We start from the raw sequence: 13,539 nt of genomic DNA, 5'->3' as shown, positions 1-13,539 counted from the left end.
ATGGCAAAGAAGGACTATGCAATTCATCTGATCACTCTTCATAACATTCTGGAGTATATGCAAATTGCTATTATAAAAACTTAAGCAGCAACTTTTCCAATTTCCAATATTTATGTAATTCTCAAAACTTTTGGCCACGACTGTATGTTGATGGCGACTGTGGGAGGTTTCATTTATTCATTTGGAGTGATGTAACTCCACAGTATATATTTTTGAAAATACCTTTAAAATAAAGTTTACATATAAATACTGGAGGCACTTCAGGGTGAGCAGTATAACAGTAGGGGGCAATATAAATACTGGAGGCAATTGAGGCATTTTAAATACAGGGGACATTAGGCGTTCTTATTACTACTGGGGGCTCTATAGGAGTGACTTATAAATGTGCCTTATTTCTACTAAGAGCACCATGGGGGGCCTTATTACTACTGAGGGGTCTGTAGAGAGCTTTATTACCACTGGGGGAACAATAGGGGGTCTTATTTCTACTGGGGGTTCTGTGAGGGCATTATTAATACTGCTGGGTTTTCTACTAATGGAGTCACTCTTGGGGAGCATTGTATCACTGTTGGGGTCGCTGTAGGGGGGCACTATTACTAATAAGGGCATTCTAGAAGGGAATTACTATTGTTGGGACTTTGAGCAGCACTATTACAATGGGGGGGGGGCTATCTGTATGGCACTAATTGTACTTCAGGATAGTATTTTGTGGTATTGGGGAGCACAGTGAGCAGCAGGATAACACTGTTGGGACTCCAGGTTGGGGGATGATGATAGAAAAGTAAGGAAGCTAAGATTTCCAGACCGAATGGAGAAAATGATGACAAAGAAGATCTACATCGGAGGAGATGTCACCTGGGAGGCACTGGATGTGAGAGGTAAGTGCTGCTGTATAGCAAGTACAGTAAAATGCGGTGTACGGGGGAAGGGTCGACTTAGAGAATTGGGCCACATTCATTGGGGCTTGGGCCCCAAATCTTTTAAGACCCCAGCAACATCTCTGCATTATGGACTGGGGAATGTTTTCCTGGCATGCTCTGGGCCCACTCTTCCATGTGGTACCATCTCGTTCGGCTTGTTCGCTCTATTGACCCTCCCCCACGTACCCTCCAGAAGCCATGGAATGCACTGCAGTCAGCATGTCTCCAGATCCCTGTGACAACCTACCAGGACCTTATTGAGTCACTCTCAGCCCGTCTAGCTGCTGTCTGTGCTGCACACAGCGGTTACTCTGGATATTAGCTGCTGGTCATAATAATGTGACTCGACTGTGTATATCCTGTATTATATCCCAAATCTGCACTCGCCATCCTGCTAGTGGAGTCACTGTGTACATATATTACATATCCTGTACTGTACTCCAGAGCTACATTCACTATTCTGCTAGTGGAGCACTGTGTACATATATTACATTACTTATCCTGTACTGTACTCCGGAGCTGCACTCACTAGTCTGCTGGTGGAGCACTGTGTATATACATCCTGTACTGATCCTGAGTTACATCCTGTATTATTCCCCAGAGCTGCACTCACTATTCTGCTGGTGGAGCACTGTGTATATACAGTTGCAAGAAAAAGTATGTGGAACCCTTTGGATTATATGGATTTCTGCACAAATTGGTCATAAAATGTGATCTGATCTTCATCTAAGTCACAACAATAGACAATCACAGTCTGCTTAACTAATAACACACAAAGAATGAAATATTACCATGTTTTTATTGAACACACCATGTAAACATTCACAGTGCAGGTGGAAAAAATATGTGAACCCCTAGACTAATGACATCTCCAAAAGCTAATTGGAGTAGGTGTCAGCCAACTGGAGTCCAATCAATGAGATGAGATTGGAGGTGTTGGTTACAGCTGCCCTGCCCTATAAAAAACACACACCAGTTCTGGGTTTGCTTTTCACAAGAAACATTGCCTGATGTGAAATGATGCCTCGCACAAAAGAGCTCTCAGAAGACCTACGATTAAGAATTGTTGACTTGTATAAAGCTGGAAAGGGTTATAAAAGTATCTCCAAAAGCCTTGCTGTTCATCAGTCACGGTAAGACAAATTGTCTATAAATGGAGAAAGTTCAGCACTGCTGCTACTCGCCCTAGGAGTGGCCGTCCTGTAAAGATGACTGAAAGACCACAGCGCAGACTGCTCAATGAGGTGAAGAAGAATCCTAGAGTGTCAGCTAAAGACTTACAAAAGTCTCTGGCATATGCTAACATCCCTGTTAGCGAATCTACGATACGTAAAACACTAAACGAGAATGGATTTCATGGGAGGATACCACAGAGGAAGCCACTGCTGTCCAAAAAAAACATTGTTGCACGTTTACAGTTTGCACAAGAGCACCTGGATGTTCCACAGCAGTACTGGCAAAATATTCTGTGGACAGATGAAACCAAAGTTGAGTTGTTTGGAAGAAACACACAACATTATGTGTGGAGAAAAAGAGGCACAGACCCACCAACATCAAAACCTCATCCCAACTGTGAAGTATGGTGGTGGGGGCATCATGGTTTGGGGCTGCTTTGCTGTGTCAGGGGCTGGACGGATTGCTATCATTGAAGGAAAAATTAATTCCCAATTTTATCAAGACATTTTGCAGGAGAACTTAAGGCCATCTGTCCACCAGCTGAAGCTCAACAGAAGATGGGTGTTGCAACAGGACAACGACCCAAAGCATAGAAGTAAATCAACAACAGAATGGCTTAAACAGAAGAAAATACGCCTTCTGGAGTGGCCCAGTCAGAGTCCTGACCTCAACCCGATTCAGATGCTGTGGCATGACCTCAAGAAAGCGATTCACACCAGACATCCCAAGAATATTGCTGAACTGAAACAGTTCTGTAAAGAGGAATGGTCAAGAATTACTCCTGACCGTTGTGCACGTCTGATCTGCAACTACAGGAAACGTTTGGTTGAAGTTATTGCTGCCAAAGGAGGTTCAACCAGTAATTATATCCAAGGGTTCACATACTTTTTCCACCTGCACTGTGAATGTTTACATGGTGTGTTCAATAAAAACATGGTAACATTTAATTCTTTGTGTGTTATTAGTTTAAGCAGACTGTGATTGTCTATTGTTGTGACTTAGATGAAGATCAGATCACATTTTATGACCAATTTGTGCAGAAATCCATATCATTCCAAAGGGTTCACATAGTTTTTCTTGCAACTGTACATCCTGTACTAATCCTGAGTTACATCCTTTGTTATTCGGTGCTGTACCTGGTAATCCATACAGGGTGCATGGTGCTCTTAGGAGAACAGCAGTCCCTTCAGTCAGTAGGGGAACAGGAGTTGGACCTGCCTGATCTAATATTTCCTAAGACTATGGCATCATTGTGAAAGCCCTGGAAAACCCCTTTAATTATATTTCATAAATAAAGAAATAAAATTAGGACCTTTTTAACCCTTTGGCTTGCCCTCTTCATGCTCAGACACCCTAATGTAATCGCATGATTCAGTAGGCGAGTGCCTACCTGTATATGTTGCTTTGATGCTGTTATCTTACACTTTCACACACTTGCTCTTTGTATTTTAGCCAGATTTTCCCATTATGACAGGAGCAGAGTACCTGGTAGCAGTGCTTTTGCCTGGAGCCTGGTACCGTGGTGGGCACCACACATAATCCTCACAGCATCTCCCCAGTTTGCCTCCTGATTTTCTGGCCTTGGTTTCATTGATCCCCTCTTTTCTGTGTTTTCTGTGTTCCATGTATTAAGGAAGAACAACATGCCAACACCTCCGCCAACTACGACGTGGAGCTTCTTCACCACAAGGAGGCGCACGTAGAGTTTATAAAAAGTGGTATGTTCTCTAGGAAATGCCCTCTAGTCTCTCTAATCTCTCTGCAGGTATATGGCATTCCTCCATGGAAACAGACATGTCTCTGCCCCCTGCACTCTCCTATCCTGAAGTACTCTGTGCTGCTTAGAATTCTGTTCCTTCCTCTTTACATCTGGGACCTCCAACTTTATAACTTTATTTCCATTCCTCTCCTCCTACCACATGTAGCCCCATAATCACATGGGTGAACAGATCACTGGCTCCCACAAGATCTGAAATGCTCTGTGCTGCTGAGGACCATGCTTCTAACCCCCTCCCTTTGGCTTCTCAATTGTCTCCATTTCCTTCTCACTTCATGACACTGTCAAAGACAGCTGTATACCTTCTGAACTCCCATGAGTACATATCTTTCCTGAAACACTCTGTGCTTCCCAGTATATACTTGTGCAGGAGATGAAAGGTGACAAGAAAAATGTTTTGCGACCCTGGAATATTAGACCTTTAAGATGCACAGTTAATTTGTTTTGCCTCTTAGGAGACGGACATGTCGGTAACAGTCGAGAAGCCACTCTTAAAGAGACAGTCACTTTAAAATGGTGCACGCCAAGGACAAACAGTGTGGGTGAGTAAAGTCACAATGACCAATGTCTGTGACAGCATCACATATCGGAAAGCCATGATTCTTGTTGCTAAGACATTATTGTGCCCTATTGCAGTCGCATGCCGTACCACTATTGCAGTCGCATTATCATGAAGCCACTTGCATAGTTGCCACCGGTCCTGAGCTGGAAATGGGCAGGGTTAATGTTAGCACCACCCATAAGTGGGCTTACATGCCCCGAATTTACCAACTAAAATGGTGATCTCTTTTGGCCAATCAGCTGTTTCTATCAGGGGGCGGTCTGTGACTACCTGAAAACCAACCAATTAAAAAAGCCTGATGTGGGATTCATGTACTGATCTTTTTTGTTGTTTTTTTTCCTCCCCTGCCATAGAGCTGCATTATTGTACCGGAGCATTTCGGATCTCCCTGTAGATGTGAACGCCGACCGTCATCCTGCCTTACCAACTTCCTGCTAAATGGTTAGCTCTACGACTCTTTTCGTTGTATGTCAGATGTATCTGGGCAATAAGGTGCCAATTCCACGTCTACACTTACTCCTTTGTATGCCTGAATTGCTTGCAGGTCGGTCGGTGCTGTTGGAGCAGCCGCGGAAGTCAGGATCCAAAGTCATTAGTCACATGCTGAGCAGTCACGGAGGGGAAATCTTCCTGCATGTGCTCAGCAGCTCGCGCCTCCATACTAGAGGACCCCCCAATCAATAGTGAGGGCTGTGGAGGGAGAGTCACCGACTACAGGATTACGGTACGCTTTTATAACATTTTCACCCAGCGGTCTAAGTCTCCTGATTGGTAAACTTGCCTTGGTATGAATTAAAAAGGTTGTCTCATGAAAAATACTTTAAAGGGGTTGTCTCATCACAGACAATGGGGGCATATTGCTAGCAATATGCCCCCATTGTCATATAGGCACGGGTCCCGCACCTATATCGAGAACAGAGCCCCGAAAATGTTGGAGGGCTCACTGTGCCTGCGTAGCCACCCTCCATTCATTTTCAATGAGGCTGCTGAAAATAGCCGTGCGCTGACTCTGCTTTTTCCATCGGGGCCCATAGAAGTGGATGGGAGCAGTGGCCGGTCATGTGCGGTGCGCTCCCATTTACTTCTATGGGGAGCACACTTGGTGGTGGGCTGAACCGGAGTTCTCCAGAGCCACCGCCTGGTGGGACTCCGTTCCCAATATAGGAGTGTGTCTCAGCGGTGGGACTCACACCTATAAGACTATGGGGGCATATCCTAGCGATATGCCCCCAATTGTCTGTGATAACACATGGATCACATGGATCTGAATACTTTTTGTAATTGCATGCAATTAAAAATTTAGTATAGCCAGTGAGCTATTCAATGAAATCTATCTGTGTTGCGCCACCTGCTGTTTGTTCTTTCCTCTGACCTCCTCACTGAGGTGGACGCACATGATCTGTTCCATCCTTCAACTGCCCCCAACCTTATCTCCTGTTAGAAGCGGTGACAGCTACAGGACACAACCCCTGAGCTGCCAGCCTGAAATAAATTTAGCGGAGCAATTTGGAGCAATGAATGAGGAGATCTTTGGATCCATGTGAAGTACAGGGCTGGTTCTAGCTTTGTTAGAAATATATTGCCATCAACTGTATATGGGATCTGATTTTCATTTTTTCCATTAATCATGGGACCACCCCTTTTAAAGGGGCTATACGATTTCTGAAACATCCGCCCTATGTGCCGGGCCCCTCACAGGTAATATACTTCCCCGCTCCCGGCACCGCTCCTGGTCCCCGCACCGCCGCTGCTGCTTATCCCTGCGCACGGATGAAAACGTTTGGTAGGGGGAAGGGGAGCGCAGGCAGGGACGGGGACGAGTCTCCCTAGCAGATTTGACCATCCAGCTTTTTTTATAGCCACTTTAAGATCTGCCTGTTTTATATACAACCCATATAATTACCCCCTCCCCACTAATGCCCGGGCCCCTCATATACAATATAATTACCTGCTTCCCGATGCCCACGTCGCTCCAGATGCCTGCACTGCCGCTGCTGCATCTCCCTATCGGATGAAAACATCCGGCGACGGGGGAGAGCAGCCAATAGCAGGCTGCGACGGGGACAAGATTCCCTAGCGTCACCCGCTATGCTAGGGAGGCTTGTCCCCGTAGCGGCCTGCTATTGGCTGCTTCCCCCGTCGCCGGATGTTTTGATCTGAGTGATGGGGAGATGCAGAGGCGGCAGTGCAGGTAAGTATAATACGAAGGGCCTGGGCATTGGGGGGTCATTATAGGGGTTGGATTCCATGGAAAAACACTATCCCTTTTCCATTAGGTGAGGTGTCTGATCAGTGGAGGTCTGAACGCTGGTGCCCCTAGCGATCACATGTATGGGTTTTTACTCAGTACTCTGCTGTCTCTGGCAGTCCCATAAAGTTGAGTGGAGTGGCAGCCGAAACACTCCGCTCCATTTAAACAGTTATTCTTGGGAAAGGGCCAAGATTATTTTTTTATTTTTGTGTGTGTGTGTGTGTGATGATTGTAATGTAATGGCTACCCAGTTTATATACATGAAGAACCAGTTGATTTAGTTTTTTTTTCCTTTGACAGTGATCACTGATTATTTGTAACATTTTTAGGACTTTGGGGAGTTCATGAGAGAGAACCGGCTCATGCCTTTCCTAGAGACTCGCTATAAGCTGGACGGTACGGTAGAGGTTCCCCTGGAGAGGGCAAAGAGCCAACTAGAGAGATATACCCGCTACTGGCCCATGATAATCTCCCAGACCACCATTTTCAACATGCAGGCTGTAAGTGTGGGCGTCCTGTATAGGACCCATAGGAAATATAGACGGAATCAGTAGTGACACCCCTCCCTCTCTATCTCCCGCAGGTGGTACCTCTTGCCAGCGTCATTGTAAAGGAGACTCTTACTGAGGAAGACGTGCTAAACTGTCAGAAGACCATCTACAATCTAGTGGACATGGAGAGGAAAAAATGATCCCCTCCCTATATCTACTGCCGGAACCAGGGGGAAAGGACCAAAGAGGTATTGTCCTCATTATTTGCTGCTGACGCCACATGAGCGGTTCGTTACAGTGTGTCATAGCATGTGGGGAGGGCAGTTTTTAAGCCCCATAATTTATGGCATGGGGGTGATTCAGGCACAAGAGCTGAACCAGCACCATAAGCAATGGCCGTCAGTTGTCCAGGCAGTTTAACACCTTAGATGCCATGGACAAAGTGCTTGTGGACAATATAAACAGTGGCACCTTATTGTCTAGCTAGAAGGAGGGTGGCCCGCCTCTATGGCCTATCTTCCAAATATGGATGAAAATATATGAATATATATGTTTGGTGTCGCCAGAACCCTGTGAACATGCAGAATAAAGTTAGCATGATGTTTTTACCACATCATGAACTCAAACCCAAAAATGATAGGGGATTCTGCAGTGGCTGCGTCCTCGAGGTCTGAAATAGCTGTGTTAACAATAGGATTTACTGTTGACAAATGCCTCCTACCTGAGGTTTGCTTGGTGCCACTTTCCTACGTGCAGCCACAGACCCTCATGCCATGCTGGGGTTTATAGTTGCCAGCACTAGGCTGGGGACCACCACAGTGGCTACATAGCACACGGAGGAGATTTACCAAAACTGAATTAGATTCAGCTAGTTTTTCAGCTGTGATCTGATTGCTTGCTATGGACATGTGCTCCCATTTTGATAAATCGTCCCCTAATGTATCTGTCTATAAGCTTGTGTGTGTGTGTATATATACAAAAACGCAAAGCCCTTATACAACCGGGTACCAAAAGATTTGAATCCTTACCAAAGTGAATTGTGAAAGGTCCTCCTAAGGATAGAGTCCAAAGCCCAATGTTTCAGGCTGTACTAAGTGTTTGTAGGTTGGCGGGCCAGTTTTTATGTACTGGATGTCTACGACCCTGAGGACTGTTGGTTCTCCTATGCATTTGTCCTGATTTCTTTCCGCTGTTCCCACCCAGGGACGAGCAGTATCGGATAATGTGGAATGAGCTGGAGACCTTGGTCCGGGCGCACATCAACAGCTCAGACAGGCATCAGCGGGTGATGGAGTGTCTCCAAGCATGTCGAAGTAAGCCTCCCGAGGAGGAAGAACGCAAGAAACGTGGCAGAAAGAGGGAAGACAAAGAAGAAAAGTCTGACAAAGGGGGAAAGGATAACGACCATGACAAGAAGTGGTCAGAGTCTGAGCGGTAAGTGCTTTTTTTCTAATCACATTTATTAATCAATAATAGTTGTAATCATGGGGACCAGGGGTTTACTGCCATTAACCCTTTCGCTACCAGCGCCGTACAGCAGAGACCTGCGGCTAATTACCGTGACCAGCAATAATTCCGATCGCGGTAATTAAAGATTTAGATGTCGTGATCAAGTGAGGTCATGGCATCTAAATGCGCAAAAACCTGCGGCCAATGGGGCTGTCGGTAGTTGCTCTGAGTACTGTAAGCTGACGAGGCTTATAGTATTCATGCTGCAATTCTTATTTTGGCCACCAGATGGCAGGCCATAAGAAATGAGCAATTGACAGTCAAACTCATTTTAAAAATCCCTGATTGTACAAAATAAAAAACAAGAATTTATAGGCACATATGTGAGCTTCAAAATCATTACAATTTTTTTTTTAAAAAGTTAAAAAATATATATAAAAAGTTTAGATCACCCCCCTTTCTTCATAATACAAAAATAAATAACTAAATGACAAATATAACCTCATGGGTATCACCGCGACCGAAACGCCCGTACTATTAAAATATAAAAAAAATTCCATTACGGTGAATGGCGTAACAGAAAAAAAGGGTCAAATGGCTAATTTGCAATTTTTTACATTGCTTTCCGTTACCCAAAAAATGTGATCAAAGAGTCACACACACTCCAAAATGGTATCAATAAAAATTACAGATTATCATTCAAAAAATTAGCCCCCACACAGCTCAGTAGACATAAGTATAAAGTTGTGGGGGGTCAGAATATTGTATGTAAAAAAAAATATATATTTTTTTTTCAAGTTTAAATTTATTTGTACACTATTTAGACATACGAAACCTATACATATGGATCCCACAAAAATAAGCCCTCATACAGCTATATGAATGGAAATATAAAAAAGTTATGGCTCAAGGAAGATGGGGAAGAAAAATGAAAAACTAAAAAAATAAATGAAATAACCCCAAAAACCTCTGGTAGTGAAAGGGTTAATTCTATTCTAAAAATGACTGATAACAGATGGCCATAGATTGTATTCACCTACATATAGTAGTTTAGGAATTACTGTCTCTTTAAAAGTAAAGTACTGCAAAGTGGTGTTTGTTGTCAGATGTAATTCTTACATTGGGTTTAGGATGAAATCTTCAATAGACAGAGAAAAAGAGGAGCTGATGGAGACTGAGGTGATCAAGGACTCCCCTGATTCACCGGAACCCCCCAATAAGAAACCTCACATAGTGGTGGAGGATGTGGCACCGGTAGAGAAGTCCAAAGGTCAGTTCTTGTTGAGCTTTATGTGTGTGTTTTATGTATTTTGTGCTATTAAAGGGAATCTGTCACCATTTCCGTCACTTTTAAATCCTAACCGCTCCAGCGCAGGCCAATAAGTCCCCATATTCATGAGCTCACGGCTCTCCCCGCCCACCTGCCTCTGACAGGTTTTTCCATATGAATCAGAAGCAGGTGGGCGGGGACACCCAGGAGCTCATTAATATGAGGACTCATTGGCATGCGCTGGAGCTGTTCAAAACAAGATTTTAGCAAAATGGCTGGGTCAATTAAAGAAAGTGACCCAGCATTTTGCCAAGGAGATCTGTCACTAGTTTATCTTGCCCTTAGTTAGGACACCCTAAAACTGGTGACAGATTCTCTTTAAGGGCTGATTCACATGACGGTCTGAGAAACACTGTCCGTGTGTCAGCTGCATCCCCCGGATCCACCACGGCTCCCCTGACCTAAACTGACTGCTTCAGAGTGATTAATGATACAGTCCGTTCCTATTTGATTGTTGGTCTGTTGTACTGTACTCACATGGTCATGTGAATACAGTAGAATAGACCTGCGATTCGATAGGAACTGATGGTATCACTCCAATGCAGTCAGTTCGGCTCAGGGGAGACATGGTCAGAGCAGGTGGCTAACACATGGACCGAGCACTGTTGTGTGAATCAGCTCTAAGAGGTGAATGGGAAGGGTCCCTAATCCAGACCCCCTCTATCAGTGGTGACAGATTGGTGTGGTATAATTGTGGGCACCTAACAGGGGTTGTTCGAACCTGCACTACCCCAATCGAGTGAACTGGACACATGATGTGATGTAGCAGTATATGGAATTGGACCATACATCCACATATACCTATAGGGAGCTTGACGGTTTTAGGTTAGATTCACAATTGCAGAGTGGTAGGGTGACCTGTTACAGGTCTATCAATAATAGGATGCTTGGAGATATGAGTGGTTCCTGACTTCTGAGTCTTCCTGTATAATGCAATACATCATGACTGCTCTCTGGTTATTTCCCAACAGGCCCCATGTCCCTGCTGTCTCTGTGGAGTAATAGAATAAATACTGCAAATTCCAGGAAGCATGAAGAGTTTATTGGGCGTCTGAACTCCGTCAATAACAAGGCAGAATTATACCAGAACCTCAAGGAAGAGAATGGGTGAGGGGGACGATATACACGCATTTGTAGCTGGGTCATAAATGAACCCAATCTCAATCCAAAATACCTTGGAGGTCATTTATCGAACTGGCGTAAGGTAGGACTGGCTTAGTTGCCCATAGCAACCAATCAGATTCCTCCTTTCATTTTGGAGAGCTCCTTTGGAAAATGAAAGGAAAAAGCTGATTGGTTACTATGGGCAACTAAGCCAGTTCTACTTTACACCAGTTTGATAAATGACCCCCTTGGGTCTGCATATTAAATGAATGGGGTTGCCATGCTGGTTCTCTGATGGAAATGGAATGGGGTTGCCATGCTTGGTTCTTTGATCAAGTGAGATCACAGCATCCTCTGCGGCAAATGAGGATGTCGGTAATTGATTTAAATGCACTAGTCCAAGGGCATTTAAGCTGCATTTCCTATTTTGGCCAGCAGGTGGCAGGCCAACATAACAAATGAGCAATTTTGCTATTTAAATGGATGTAAATAATCCATGAATGTTCAGAATTAAAAACAAAAAATTTGATTTGGTAGGCATTTTTACACTATTTAGGCATAAAAAAAAACCTATATGTATGTGGTATCGTTGTAATTGTACTGACCCAAAGAATGAATGGCATGGGTCAGTTTTGCTGCAAACAGAACACCGTGACGGGAACAAAACCCGTAAAACAGTGGAGGAATTGCATTTGTTTTCCAATTCCACCCCATTTGGAATTTCTTACGCCTTCCCACTACATTGTATGCCATATTAAATGGTACCCTTAGAAAGAACAACTTGTCCCGCAGAAAATAAGCCCTCATGCAGCTATGTGAACGGAAAAATAAAAAAAGTTATGGCTCAAGGAAGATGGGGAAGAAAAATTAAAATGCAAAAATGAAAAAACCTCTGGTATCCTAGGGGTTAAAAATTATTTCACTACAGTTTTTATTTGCCCTTATGCTATACAAATATATAGTTTCCAACTTTTGGATGCCAAACTGTTGGACATTTTAAGTGCCACCATGTTTGAGTTTCTACAAAAAAGTGCAAAGGAACACCCCTTTTAATGCAAATTTGCATAAACTTCACCTCTTTTTATGTCTGATTCGTAATTACTTCCTAATGTAGGGGGAAAGGTGCAGACCAGATCTGAGGGTCAGTGCTGATAATATAAGCTTACTGATCAGTGGTTTGTTTTTGGTTTTTAGATCTGACGTTATAGAGAATGGGAAGACTGGCAGACAGTGAAGAGAAGACCCTCGACATTCATTGTGGGACGATCATGACTCCCTTGATCTTACAGACTTTATAAACTGATTTTTACCCATGTCGCCTCTTTATAACATTTTTTTCTATGAATTGTAAATATAAAGCGGATCCTGGGAAGACTCTGCATTATCTTACCATGTAGTGGAGGAAGGAAGAAAAAAAGGCCTTGTTTATATTGAAATATTAAATTTGCTTTAAAATCCAAAGGAATAATAAAGTTGTTTCAGACTTTTTCTTTTTTTGTTACTAGTAATATTTTTGTAAATGTGTATTTTTTCTTCTAAAAAAAAATGTATCCAGGCCTTATTTAAAATCTTTGAACAATATAATACTGATGGACGTTCATGCGGTTTATTGCTGCAACCGTGGCAAAAGCGGATGTACCGGTTCTGGGCACGGTGTCCACATGTGGGACTAAAAGTGAGAGGGGTCCACCTGATTCAAATTGAAAAACCACAGCAGAGGACCAGAGGAATTTCTGTCGCGGAATAGGGGCCAGATTTTGTGTTTGCCAAATTTGCAGTACGATTGGGCCCTTACATTAACGATTTACTCTCTATGCTGATGGTGAAACTTTTCTCTAGAGGTAGAGGATTCCTTCTTGTTACAGTCCTGGGTGTAAGTAGATCATAGGAGAGATGTCTCTATCTAGGCCCTTTGAAATGAATCCTATGGTCCCTTTTGCCTTAGCAGCAGCTGCCTGACACTGGTTTCCTCTCCACTAATATCCTCCTTGTCACTGCTGCCCAAGTACAACCTAGTGTAACTATCCTTGGAAATCAGGGACATGCCTAATCTGTGTTATCCTTATTTTACACCATTTTTCTTAGCCAGTATACATTATTGGGTATCTCAGCTCTGGATCTGTGCCAGGTTGGATTACTAGCAGGAGACAATTAGCAGATAAAAAAAAAAAAGTTGGATTAACCACTTTTAGGGCCCATTAACATGGTGAAAATTGATGGAGGAATTTTGGTACGCTAAAAAATTCTGCTGGCCGCCGCATATTGTCTGCGTCCCATTTTTTTCGGAATGGGAGGCAGTGCTGCAGTTTGAGGGCCACGGTTTAAAGCTGCAACCACTCCAAGAAGGATATGTCCCTTTTTGGCCCGGAGAGTGGACATCTGCCGCTTGGAGCTGTGGCGGGTGTCTGAGTGTGTGAGCGGGTACACAGCATCCAAATTGAACAACTGCATCAGAAAACGTGGTGGATTCTGCCACGTT

General features: G+C 43.8%; 1 protein-coding gene across 1 annotated transcript in view; it reads left to right on the top strand.

Moving 5' to 3' along the window:
• INTS13 (integrator complex subunit 13) overlaps window positions 1-12,548 on the top strand; it is a 34,795-nt gene extending 22,247 nt beyond the window's left edge. The window contains 13 exon segments of the mRNA XM_040435642.1: window positions 3,730-3,814; window positions 4,329-4,415; window positions 4,789-4,816; window positions 4,818-4,876; window positions 4,980-5,089; window positions 5,091-5,159; window positions 7,016-7,186; window positions 7,270-7,368; window positions 7,370-7,425; window positions 8,381-8,611; window positions 9,757-9,896; window positions 10,928-11,063; window positions 12,255-12,548. Of these exon segments, the coding sequence (XP_040291576.1) occupies window positions 3,730-3,814; window positions 4,329-4,415; window positions 4,789-4,816; window positions 4,818-4,876; window positions 4,980-5,089; window positions 5,091-5,159; window positions 7,016-7,186; window positions 7,270-7,368; window positions 7,370-7,425; window positions 8,381-8,611; window positions 9,757-9,896; window positions 10,928-11,063; window positions 12,255-12,294 (1,311 nt within the window). The 3' untranslated portion in view covers window positions 12,295-12,548.
• The last annotated feature ends 991 nt before the right edge of the window (window positions 12,549-13,539 follow it).

The sequence above is a fragment of the Bufo bufo genome, chromosome 1, assembly GCF_905171765.1.
Source record: "Bufo bufo chromosome 1, aBufBuf1.1, whole genome shotgun sequence".
In the NCBI taxonomy this organism is placed as follows: domain Eukaryota; kingdom Metazoa; phylum Chordata; class Amphibia; order Anura; family Bufonidae; genus Bufo; species Bufo bufo.
This window is presented reverse-complemented; position numbering and strand designations above follow the sequence as displayed.